Source organism: Canis lupus, chromosome 33 (genome assembly GCF_011100685.1).
Source record: "Canis lupus familiaris isolate Mischka breed German Shepherd chromosome 33, alternate assembly UU_Cfam_GSD_1.0, whole genome shotgun sequence".
In the NCBI taxonomy this organism is placed as follows: Eukaryota; Metazoa; Chordata; class Mammalia; order Carnivora; family Canidae; genus Canis; species Canis lupus.
In genome coordinates this window covers 28,066,162-28,079,493 of record NC_049254.1, presented here as the reverse complement: position 1 = coordinate 28,079,493, position 13,332 = coordinate 28,066,162, and the positions used below count along the sequence as shown (strand labels likewise).

At 50.3% G+C, this 13,332-nt stretch overlaps 1 protein-coding gene across 1 annotated transcript in view; it reads right to left on the bottom strand.

The window, feature by feature from the left end:
* KALRN (kalirin RhoGEF kinase) overlaps window positions 1–13,332 on the bottom strand; it is a 660,995-nt gene that overhangs the window by 368,441 nt on the left and 279,222 nt on the right. Inside the window, 2 exon segments of the mRNA XM_038583060.1 lie at window positions 7,672–7,902; window positions 11,001–11,132. Of these exon segments, the coding sequence (XP_038438988.1) occupies window positions 7,672–7,902; window positions 11,001–11,132 (363 nt within the window).

The following is a 13,332-nucleotide window of genomic DNA, read 5'->3' as shown; positions in this document are numbered from 1 at the left end:
TTCTTGCTCCCCCAAGAAGGGAGCAAGACATTCTTGTTCCCTGTTGACAGGCACCATCTTGCCCATAGATTCTGAATCAAAAAGTATGGAATAGGACTAGATAATCTGTGTTTATAACAAGTTCCCCCGCTCTGAGCAGATGATTTTAATGTCAGTGGTTCAAGGACCACACTTTGGAAAGTACAGTTCCACATTTGCCCTTGACATCTCCCTTGTTTTCTCGGACCTATCCTTGCCTCATTCCGTAGTTCCTGCTCTCTGGCCATGCGAGGACTGTGGCTGCCAGAAGCTTCCTGCTCCAACCCAACTTGCCACCCACACCAAATCACCTCAGACCTTCACTCTTGGAGCATGTTTCCTCAGTTCAGATCTTTGATTAGCTCCCCACTGGTGACAAAGTATGAGCCTTTTATTCTTGAGCCTGTATCCAAGGCTCAAGAAATAGCATGTTGAGGTCAAGGACGTGTTGAGAATAGGGGTTATCAAAAAGAAATGACCCTGGATGGTGGGTATCTTCTCAATCATTAACATAATAATAAAAAGGAATTGAGGACATTAAAAGTACTTACAATTTCCATGGATCAAGAAAGCCCTGAAGCTCAGTAACTCCTGGGAAGGGACTTCCTCTCACTGCCTCCCACATCCTACCAGTCCTACCAGCCTTCCAGTCCTGCCAAATGGAGGCACCCAGATCCTTCCTTAGAAGGTGCTCACCATGGAATGAGTATTGTTCAATCAGAGAAGAGTTTGCACTCAGAAAATCAAAGCAAGCACTAAGAGAGAGACCTTGGCAGGTAAGGGTGGAGAGGAAGGTGGGAAGTAGGGCAACGAGGAATGGGAGGTTAGGGGTTTGGGGAAGAGTATAGAGTGCGAGGAGTAATAGACACCCAAGCAATTCCCAGGCAGGAGGGTCTGAACCTGTCTGAGGCAAGCATCTAGAGCTCACTCCCCAACCTTGCCAATTCTAGGTAGGGAATACTTGGAGAAGGCTGAACAGAACCTTCAGTGCCAGCCTCCAATGATGGAGAGAAGAGAGAGAGGGGAGAGAGGAGAGAGAGGGGAGAGAGAGAGAGAGAGAATGAATGAGAATGCTCCAAGATCAGGGACACCAGAGATGCTAATGTTGAGGATGTTTCCTACCTTGGCTGTGATCAGAAATCAGCCCCAAGGAGCAGAACCGTCCCTCTCTCCCTTCCCTATCTCCCCCAGTGCAGCTGAGCCTTAGCCCTGCTTTCTTCCTGGGTGTTCACCCTGCCTGCAGGATCACCTGTCATCTATCTGAATGCATTTCGATGGACCACCAAATAACTTGAATGAAAACTTTACCGCTCCTAAATACCAGCATGGGCAGAGGGATATTATTCAACAAAGAAAAGCATCAGTAACACCAAGTTAACAAGATTGTGAAAAACAAAGGAGAATGGATAACGTCTGTTCTAGGAAAATCTGTATCAGAGATAGGTAACTATAGCGGACAATTTTACAGTGATGCAACGGATGGGAAAGGGTGTTTGGGTATGAGCAGCACTTGTCTTGTCACCTGTGGGCCTTACTGGACAAGCAGTTTGAGGATGAATCTCAGCTGTGGGCTTCATGACCTTGGGCAGGTCTCATGCTCTGGAACCAAGTAATCTAGGGGGGCCCTTTGAGCAATGACACTCTCACACTCATTTGCAAACCCCTCAAGGGCAGGGTCCCGGTCCCTCTGCATTCCAGTCACCTAGCATAATGCCTACAGCATAGCGGAGAGGCTAAGAGCAGGACCCAGAGGTTAGGGGGACTTGCATTTCAATCTTTACTCTGCTACCAGCAGCGTGACCCGAGGCAAGTTCCTTTAACCTTCTTAAACCTCAATTTTCTCCCCAGTAGGATGGGAACCAAACTCTCACCTGCCTTATCAGGAAGATTAATTAAGAAAAGCCAAGTGAAGAGATTAGAAGCTCAATCACGTGTACTCAGAAAGATGATGAATCTCGAGCTTTAAACCGTACAACTTTTACAGGCACATTTCATTCCAGCAACAAAATCTCTCTGATGTTTGAGTCCTGTCCACCACATACCCAACAAGTAAGCAGCTGGCATTTCAAATTTTCCAGGTGGTTCTCCCTTGGCTGTGTTCCTTGATCTCTCTGGAACTACACCCTGAGCATTTTCCTTCTTAGACGCTTTAATCCTTTCTTATCAGAAGAGCTCATTTCTAGACCTGTCATCATTCTGGTCACTTGTTTCTAACTAATCGTTCCGTGTGCAGCCCAAAGCACTCACCTTTTATTAGGCAAAGCTGTCCACGGGATCATATAACGTCCAAACTGGTTTAGTGTGATTAAGGGGTTAGAGTCACTACAGCTAGTAAAAGTTGGAATATCCTCAGTTTAAAAAATGTTACTCTCAAATCCTTTTTCCATATTCTTTGGCAGGCAGGAACTGACATAGTAAAACCTATAATTTTCTACGTGAGGCTCCAGAAAAACTGACAGACACAGGTGGGATTCATTTGTAAGCACAGGAACTATGGACTTTAATATTGATACAGTCATTCAGACGGGGAAGCCACTGAGCCTGATAAATTCGGCCCCTCGCTAGCTCACCTGACTGGACTGCTTATAAGAAAGGCTTTGTTCGTGAAGTAAGTCAGTCGGAGAAGGACAAACATTATATGTTCTCATTCATTTGGGGAATATAAATAATAGTGAAAGGGAAAATAAGGGAAGGGAGAAGAAATGTGTGGGAAATATCAGAAAGGGAGACAGAACATAAAGACTCCTAACTCTGGGAAACGAACTAGGGGTGGTAGAAGGGGAGGAGGGCGGGGGGTGGGAGTGAATGGGTGACGGGCACTGGGTGTTATTCTGTATGTTAGTAAATTGAACACCAATAAAAAATAAAAAATAAAAAAAAAAAAAAAAAAAAAGAAAGGCTTTGTTCTTAAGGGAGGGCCTTGGAGCCCCAAACATCACAGCGCCGAGACCACGCCTCACCCTTCCTGCCTTACCTCCCACCTGCCCTGCCAAGGGTGGGCACCCAGTTGGACTTCCTCTTTCCTGTCCCCTGGCTCTATCTCAGCTCTGCTTCCCGGCCGTCCCCAGGAACACCAGCTCCATCTCCTCTGCCTCGGCTCCGAGGACCACTGCCATCCCACTCCGACCACCAGGAACTTTCCTTGCTCTGACTCCATCAGGACACTGTTCTTTTGCTTCTGTGGCCCTGAACATGGCCAGCCGTGTGCCCTTCCTACAGGGGCCTGACTCCCAGCACAGGGCCTCGCCAACAGGAGGTGCACTAAAGCATTTCATCGATTCATCCTTGCAAACAACAGAGGGACAAGAAGAAGAAAGGCCGGCAAAACAAGATGGCCTGCAGAGAGTATTCAAAACAGATGCTCTGGCTATGGAAAAAAATGGAATGGAATCTGCACCTAGCGGAAAGATCAAGATTCCAGCCACTCCTTGTTCTTCTCAGCACAAAGTCAGGTTTTTCCGGGCTAGGAAGCAGTCCCTTACACCCCTGGGAACACACAGGAGTTAGGGGGAAATAAGACGTTGGGATGGACCTCGGTCAGTGCTGTCCCACGTAAACAGGAAAAACAATAGCACTGAAAAGTATTCTGCTAGTGATAGGATGGCAGGGGTGTCCCATCCGCACCTTTCTGCAGCTTAATGAAGCCCAGCTCCGGTCTGAGCCTTAGAGACTCACTTCCACTGCCTCCAAGCCCAGCAGGGAAAAGAAACTTGAGCACATCTGTTGGGACTCAAGAGAGAGCACCCACATCCAAGGGGGATGTGCAGGCCCATTCTGACTGCAGGGGTTTGAGTGGAATCTCTTTGTCACTCATGTCTACCCTTGGTTTTCATCTCTTTGCTTTACTCCTGCTTTGGGCCCTTAATGGGTAAAATATTCCTACTTGGGCAAAGACCAGGCCGGAATTGGCAAGGGGACAAGCAGTCAGGTAGGCAGAGGCGGAGCACTCTCCAGCCCTCTCCCTCCACCAGCAGGAGGCCCTGCTTCTTTCTCTTCTGTCCCTCCTTCACCTTCCTCTTTCTCTGCCTCCTCCCATCCCAAGGATGAGGGATTCTCTGCCCTCGCTCTTCCAGTCTCTCTCCCTTTCTTCCTCTGCCCCCATTGGCTGTCTCTGTCTCCCTCCTGTCTTGGGCTGTGTGCATGTGTCTGCCTGTCTTTCCCCTCTCTATAGAAGCACGCCTGGGGGGGCTTCCTGTGTCTCCCCCTGTTCTCTTCCTCTGTCTAGCTGGCTCCTCTCTCGTGTGGCTTTCCTATAGGATATCTGGACCAGGAGCCCGAAGACTTAGCTGCCGGTCCTGGCACTGCATTAACGAGCTGTGTGGTGACAGCCAAGTTATTTCACATCGCTGGGTCTCACGTTCCTCGATCATATGGTAGGCTAGATTGGATGGCCTCTCAGGTCTTTGACAGCTCTGATTTTATCACTGAAAGAAACAGAACTCGGCGGACCCCCCCAAAACAGTCGCTGGAGAATCAAGCTGGGGTCCCCAATAGCACAAGCACCAGGGGGCGCCCGAGTCCCACTCAGAGGCTGTGGCTAAGGCCGCCAGACAAGGCCGATGCTGATGGAGGCTTTACTACCTGCCAGGCAGCCAGGGTGCTAAGCCTGTATCTGTATCTCACTCAGTCCTATGAGTCGATTCCTATTTCAGAGGGCACGAAGTGGAAGCACCAGGGGTGAAATGCCTGGCCCAGTCACACAGCCAAGGCTTGGGGGATGGGATTTACACTCAGGATGTCTGACTGCAGAGCCTGCGTTCCTAGGCACAGTTCTGTGTTCTTGCAGCCACTGATGCTCGCTCACAAGCTCTCCACTGAGGCTGCCGAGCAAACATCTCTGGAGCTCAGATGTGCCCAAGAGTCTTGGATCTTGGACTATGTGGTTGTCAATTCTCTCCTCCCTCAAGACGCCAACTCTGACTTCTCATGCCTCTGCCTATAACCGTCCCATCAATACTCTACGGCCCTGCACACTGAGTGGCCCGCTCTGATAAAATTGTTCTTTAGATTTTTCGAACGGGTATGTCTTAGGCCGTTCTAACGAACTAGGCATCTTGCCAGGACGTAATGCAGTGCATTTGTAGGCCGACTGCAGAACATGGAGCTTTCTGGATAACAGATGAGCATTGGCATGCTTTGTGAGTGCTGAGGCTATGTCCCTGTCTCCTCCACCTTGGCTATAAATACCTGGGACCCTCAAAACTTTAACACCACCACACCTGCGGGTAGGCTCCAGCTACTCACTAGCAACTACTGGGTGGGCTGAGGGGGAGGGTTAAATGGTGTTCACCTCACAGAAACAGAAGCTGGGGATCCTCAGATAATAATTTCAGCTCAAGTCAGCAAATATAAAGAGAACCCCAGCTTCATATCAAATATAGCTAAGAGTGGCCAGGTGCACGGAGAAGCAGCAGCCATGGTTTCTACTCTCAAGGAGATAGGGAATAGATGAGATGCAACATGCAAAATAAAGCTGAGGAATATATAAAGTTCCTGGGGGTCAGGAGACCAAAGTCCAAGTCTTTTGCCCTAACTGTTCAGTGCGTTATGTCCAGAAGCCTTCTGAAGCACCAGCTCCACCATCTGCTGGGCACTAATGACTGGCACAAGGGTAGGAGGTAAGCACTGGGGACTCCCTACCAGATTTGGCAGCCCTTGTTCCTCCACGCTCTCCTTTGCATGTCTCTCCCAGTGTCACTGACCTGGGGAGTGAGAGCCTGTGTGGGACAGTGGTGAGTCAAGTTATGTTCCAGAAGTGAGAGTCGCATAGCCTGAAAAGAACAACGGAATTACCATCCTGGGGGATTCAGTCCTCATGGAAAATCTGAACCCATCACATCCACCCGATGTCGTTCTACTTGCTTTTGCTCAGCGCCAATAACGTGATGCATGAAGTAGAGATGAACTGATAGCATCTCAATTCCAGAACTACTCTCATTTTTAAGAGCATGATGTAGAATGGCCACAGGTGTAGCTTTACTAGACTTTTTTTTTTTTTCCCCTAGCTTTAGTGTTGATGTCTTGGCGGCCACAGAAAAGTCTGGGAGACGATCCAAGTCTGGATGCCACCTTCCTGTTGGGGAGGCCTTTAGCCTGCCCCTTCTTGCAGCTCCTCTGTCTCTCCCCAGAGCTCATCCTGGTGGCACAGCCATGGATACAGCAGGAGGACAAAGAGGGACACGGCACAACCTGCAGCCTGGTTACCCCCATGAGTCACTCCAAGTTCCCTGAAACAATAACACCACTGTGTGTGCCTCCGGAGGCTGGCACCTTCGCCCTGTCTCAATCACAGATGGACTCCGTGCTCTCCTGTGCTCTGGGATGATGTATTTATCTGGACAGTTCCAGATGGCAGCAGTAGGCCACTGATTCATTTGCTTCTCCATTCCCGGCAGGCTCCACAAGGGTTTGGGAGCTGGGGCCAGCACATAAGTGCCCATCTCTCCCGAGGCTGAGGTGTCACCTCTGATGGCTCAATCACTTGCCCCAGCCTAAGAGGGCAGCCCAACAACAAAGTCAGGGCAGCCCAAAATTGGAGACACTCTTGAAGGTTGGTCTACTCCCAAGACTAGTCACAAGGTGAACCCCCTCCCAGCCCGTCACAGCCAGGAATAGCATGTCCTGCTCTCCCTCCAGCCTCTCTCGGTCTCAGGGCACCCAGCCCTGGGGCCCCTCCCAACAGCAGCTGTGAAGGGGACCACATGCCAAAGACCTGTCCAGCTGGCTCGCGGTGTCCATGTATATATTTCCATACGTGGCTGATTCCCCGGCGTGTGAAATGTTATTTTATATGACTTGAGATTATGTACTGGCCCCAGGAGAGTCTGATAGCATGAGTGCCCTGACCCTTGCCTCTCGCAGTGAAATCAGTAGGGAGGTGGTGTTAAGCCCCAACTGCAGTTACCAGCTCCCAACCATGGCGCTACCCATCCCCCAGAATATCAAAACTAGAACCCAGCTCCCAGGGGTCCCCGAGAAGACAGAGAAAATATGAGGGAAAAATGAATGGGTTATTTCATTCAAAGGCATATTCACGGCAAGGCTGTCCTTTCATGGCCAAAACATAACCATTTCTTTATCATTTGTGGTAAGGGGAAAAGCTATGACTGGTATAATAATGCAAAGAGAGAGATTAAGCCAGAAATAACCTCTGATCACTAATAGCCCGTGTTTTAAATCTCATTTGCCAAGTAAAACCTTGCCTTAGAACCCCCTAAAGGCCCTGTACCCCAACCACACCCCAACTTTAGCAGACCATCTGCATCGCTGATTGAGAAGTGAGTTCACTGTGTGCGGTCCAACCCTGACAGTGCTCAAATGGCCCCCCCAGGCCCTGGAGTCATCTAGAGAGCTCATGACTGAGTGAGACCCGAGCTCTCCGCCAAAGATGTTGCCACGTAGCCGCAGGAGGTGCCCTGTCTCTGGCGGAGCCTCCTTGCCCACACCAGAGAGTGAGAAGGCCCATCTGTAGAGCTGCTCTGGCAAGAAGCATGCAACTACCAAGTCCAGATGGTGCCCGGGGGAGGGGGGAGCAGATAAGGCAGCTGGCGGGGGGCGGGGGGGGGGCGGCGCTGTACTGCCCTCTTCCCTCCTAAATCGGCTGTGTGGGCACCTGCCTGGGACAGATGCCTGGTGCGGGCGGTGGCCCCTTACCTGCTGCACGTCCTGCTGGAAGACGCAGAGCTGCAGCCGCTGGTGGAGACGCACCTTGCGGTGCTGCCAGATGCTCTCAAGCCGCCGCTGGTGGTGCAGCACCTCGTGCACCACGTCCAGCACCTGGTGCACTGCCTTGGAGTAGTTGGCAGTGGCCGTGAGGGACTCCGAATTCCCGGGACTCAGGGGTCGCTGCAGCACATCCAGCAGGGCTTTGCCATCCTGGCTGACCTGCAAGAGGGAAAGGTCCAGTCCAGGGAGTCAAGGAGCAGGCAAGGCACAGAGAGGCAAGGGCAAGGTGCCTGGGGACCCCTCCTTAGGGACACTTGAGGAATATGCCAGCCAGAACTGCCCTGGTGCTCAGCCCATGGCCTGGGGCCGGGGGGGGGGCATCCTGAATCCTGGGAGAGGGGAGCAGCTCAGTCTCTCTCTCTCTCCCCCTTGAACCCAGCAGGGACTCGGCCTTGTTCATTTGTCCCCAGCGCTTAGAACGGTGCCTGGTCCGTCATACCTGATAAGGATTTTGACTGATTCCCTGAGCAGGTCAAGCAGCAGCACCTCATTTCCGAAATGAAGCAAATATAAATTAATACCATAAACCTCTCTCCCTCTTCTTCACCGCCTCTATCCAGCCCTAAGCTTCTAGATGTGCAACCAGAGGCAAGTTACTGGACCCCTTTGGGCCTCAATTTCCTTGTCGGTAGAAGCAGGGGCAGTAAGGGGACAACCTCCCGGAGCTGCGGCAAGGGTTGAGCGGGTTCCCCGCAGAGTGCCCAGAATAGGCCCCGGCAGGGAGGACTGGCTCCCGGTTCTGTTCTCACCATCAGCACCTTTATCATCATCATTGCTCTCTCTCCTGTCTTCCTTAATTCCCCCTCACTTTCTTTCTTTTATATTTATCCTTCTTTTGCTCTCCTTCTCTATAACGTCCTTTTTTCCTCCTGAGAGTGCTAACAACCCCCTCTTTCCAGAGCGTGCAGGGTAAGGGACCCACCCCTTGACTGGAGATTCAAGAGCAATGCTCTTGCATCCCCCCCAACATTCGCACTCAGTGCTGAGACCAGTGGGGGTCACATCCCCTGTCATTCCTTATTGGAATCCTGGCACAATGAAGGGCACCCGCCTCTCTGTAAAGGGGCATCATCTGGTCAACCCCTGTGGCTCTCCAGTGCTGGCAGAGGATGTGGGAGAGCATGCAGCTTTCTAGTTGAAATCAGTGGTGACCAGGGAATTAGGGGATTTTAAGGCCCTAAATTAATTCGGTTAACGATGAAGTCAAAGTTGGCTTGGAGTCGAAGTGGTCTTCCTTCTAGCAAGGTGGGGAAGCGGGTCTGCTCCTACCTGCAGCCTTGTGATGATGACTCAGGAGCCGTTTGCTGTGCTCCAGCCTCCCCTCACCCCTCCTCAGATCCTGATACTAGCTAGCTGAGGGTTCAGCAACACAAAGGTATGTTACACCCTGTTCTCAGGGCAACAGGTGTGGGGCCAGGGCGAGGGCCCTGAGAGGAATACTAGGTAGAGAGTTCTGTAGCTGAGCAGGAGAGGAAGCCTGGCTGGAGGAACACGGCCAACCTAGGGGACTACCGCTACCCACCCCATCCCACCAGGCCTGCCCCCCGTAAGGCACCCCCAGGGCAGGGCAAGGGGAGGGGCCGCGTCGGTAATACGGAGGCAGCACCCTCCAGAGATGTGAATGAGACAAAGATCCTGCGGCCAAACCCAGGAGAGCTCTCCTCAGGGAACTCTGGGCAGGTGCTGTCTTCGGCACCACGCTACGTCCAGGGTGGGGTGCTTAGAGACAGAAGGCCACGTCCTAAGATCCAGGTCACTAGGGCCCCAGTCCTCTGCTGCAGTGCACGTCTGCACGAGGCAGGGACAGCCCCAGCCTGCTGACCTCTGAAGTGGGCTTGGAGGGAATGTCTGTCCCCCAGCGCTAGGGCCTGAGAAAACACCGGGTCTCTCTGTGTATTGACATGAACACCCCCACAAGTGTGAAATGTGTAAGGGTAACAGTAATCTCACTTGTAGGCTCTGTGTTTATGTCTTACAGGAGTAAATTTAGAGATTCTTGACCTATGGGCAGGGGCACAGGGCACAGTTCTAAGAGAAAGCCCTCGGCCATTTGGATCCAGGCTGATGAGATCAGATTTGGCTCACGAGTCCTCCTCCTTGCCTCCTATACTAACAAAACCTGTTACCATTTGTTTTTTCTTTTAGCACTTATTGCTGTCAGGCCCAGGGCCGCGCATGTTCCATGTGCCATCTTTGTGATCCTTCAAGCCACAGGCCAGTGTTATCACCTTCATTTCACAGAAGACAGTGAAGCTAGAGTACCTAACTTGCCCGAAGTCACGTCAATAAGCAGGGGGGCCGAGAGGCAACCTCAGCTTGGACTCTGGCAAAAACCTTTATCCTCCCCCACAAGCCCCCGGTTCCTTGACTTCCGCGTGCGTCAAATTTGCCCCGTGGTAATATTTATTAAATGTAGGTTCCGGGTCCCACTTGTTGACGTTCTGATTCAGTCTGGGGTGGACCCAGGAACATGCAGCTTTACCCACTTGGGAAAGCACTGCCCCAACTCTCCTTGCCCCATGGGCCAGATGTGAATTGGCTTTCCCCCTCCTCATCCGGCTGCCTTAATTGCCCCATGGCTTTATGTCCCTCAGCCTCTTCCTCAGAATCCACGCCAGTTAGTCAACTCACCCACTTGTCTATGTCCACACAGATGCCCCCACATGCCCCTTTCCTTTTCCTTGGAAAGCAAAGTCAAGAAGCTTCCGCCCCCTTCTTAACTTGAACCATGTGGCCAGCCTTTGATTTTTCAGTGAAAGAGTCTTTTAATTTGTCCTTCACATCCATGGCGGCTTCTCACTCCTGTAAACATTTATCTCTACCCCATGGTGAGTTCTCCTCTGGACTTTCTCGTGAGAACGTTGGTATTTGTTGATGAGCTGATTCATAAAAGGGGCAGCAGAGCTGGTGTGTACACACCCGTTCACCAGCCAGAAAGGAAACTGAGGAGCAGAGCCTTGCTTTCTTATATTTGTCTTCTAGGGGAGAGAGTCTGGTCTTCACACATAAGGTGAGGAAGGTTTGTGTGTGTGTGTGCGTGTGCACATGCACACGTGCAACAAGGTGGCGCCTGCTGATGGCTGCATTGTTTCTGCTTCCTGGCCAGAGACCTCATCATTCATAGATCAAAGATCTTAAAGATGCCTCCAAAGGGAGAGAAGAGGCCTCTCTCTTCTCCCAACTCCAACCCAGTGCTCTCGCCATGCACCCACATCCACGCACACCCGAGACCCCTGGGTGTCCTGTCTAGTCCTCACCTCTGTGTAGGCCTGGGTCACCTGCTCGTACAAGGACTGGTGGTGGTGGATTGCCAGCTCCAGGTCCTGCATCTCAGAGGGCAGGCCACCCTCGCTGCACATTTTGCACCAGGCGTCCACTCCTGACAGGAACTGAAAGGAGACAGCAACTGGGTCAGTGTGGAGCACGGGGGGTGGGCAAGAGGCAGATTTCGTAGAGCCGGGCAGATTCCTTGGGAAGAAGCATCAGGACCTCTGGGAGCCTCAGAGACCACTGCAGAGGGTGGAGTTTTTTCTTTAATTCTACAAACACACCAACCCCCTGAAAGAAGTCAGACGAAGCACCTCTGCAAGAAGTGTGGTTTCCACAAAGATGACTCTTGAGAAACCGCTGGGGTGGTAGCCATCTACATGTTCGACAGGCTAATCTACACACTGGCTAGAATGTGTGGGAACAGCTCACCACATCACATGGGTACCTCAGAGCCCCTTGTCCTATGCACGCTTGTCCTATGTGCAGTATAACCGGAATGTTGTCACACACGTATAATGGGTTGTGAAGAGGAACAAAGAACAGCTCATACGAGGCCATCAGGTACCCCAGGGAACTTGCAGAGGCCCTTCCCACCGGCGATGGAGGTTAATTAATGCTGGATGAGATTCCCACTGTTGGGTCAGTATGCTCAGGGGTGGGACAGACTCCACTGTGCCTATGGCAGCGCTGGTTCCTGGGATGTGACGTATAGATAGAGATCTCAACAGACACAAAATTACTTAAAAATTAAAATTAACAACTGTGGAAGACTATGGGTCTCCATGCACAAAAGGTGAGCTAACTGAAATCACTCGGATTTATTAGGTGGAAAAACACACCTCTAAAATGCAAATAATTCTTCACCCAACAGTCTGGAATGGTTCTGTCTGTGATTCCTCTCGCCTGGGTGCACAGCTCCATTTAAATTAATTGCCTAAATGTCTTTTTATCTCGTTGCCTAGAACAGCCCATATGAGGACAATAAAGAGCTGCCTAAATAAATGCATAATAGCCTTGAAAAAATAGCCTTGAATCTGTTGTTTGGTGTGTGTTTGTTTCCCCCAGCTAAAAAGAAGCATGGTTTATGAGTTTCCCTGAAGGACTAGAAATACCTGAGGAAATTGCATTAAAAAATAGATACAAATAAAATTGGTCTTGATCCCAAGCAGTCCAAGTCAGGAAACATCAACTAGAAGCTGACTCCTCCAGCTACTCTCGGTTCTGGCATTGCATTTTCTGCAGCTGCTTCAGTTCCAGTCCTGGTGTCCGTCATCTTGCAGACCCTGGCCTGGTGGCTGTCCTGGTTGATTTTTCATTCCGTATGTCTTTATCCCATTAGGTCACAGCTTAACAAAACTGGAAGCCTGCCAGGTGCCATCCAGCATCAGGTTGCATACACTTGCTAACATCTCAGAAACTTCTTTGCTCTACCAATAACCATTTTACAGAGGCACCTGAAAGCAACTTGGCATTCATCTGTCAACCTTGGGGGGAAGTGCCTCTCCAAGGCCCTTGGGATTTCTCTGTAACGCCCTACGAAGAGTCCTATAGCAGACCCCACAGAATGGTTAGTTCAAGGAGAGGCAGAAAGGGAAGTACTGAATCTCCCTTGCCAATCTGGATAAACTTTGAACAAAATGTGTAAATGGTGGGGTTGAAGAGAGAACCCTACCATTCGACATGAATATTCTCCTGGTCCTAGGAGTGAACTAGTCATTAGCAGTTACTACCATCATCCTTAAAAAAAAAAAAAAAAAAAAAAAAAAAAAAGGTCTAGATCCCTTTCAACGTGTGGGGCCCCTGACTTATGACCCAAGTATTTCAGTCTTTGGGAAGTCTCAGGTAGAAACAGACACGGGTGAGGGAAATACAAAGATACCGAGATAGTGTGTTGAACAAATACAGTAGTCATGTCTAGGATTTAAAAAAGCACAATAGACACCTTACATGTTCCACCTCATTCTTATAATAGCACTGTAAGGTTTATGATTATCTTGCATTAGAGATGAGGAAACAAGCCCAAAATGGTGAGGTGACTTGTCTAAGAGTGAATGATTAGAACCTACGTGTACCTGGCGCAAAGCGCAGGCTCTTTCAATTATACCATGCTGCCTTCCATGTTAGGTGGGTAAAACAGGGGGAGAGATTTAAGGTATGACCTCATCTAGGACTCTCCACCATCTGTAGGCTACCCAAATGTCATACAAAGAAAGGAATTTAGAGGTTAAAACCACAAGCTTTAACGTCAGACACAGCTCTGTTGAAATCCCAGCTGTTGTAGATTGTGTGATTTTCAGTGGTGTGTTAGTAAATGTTTAA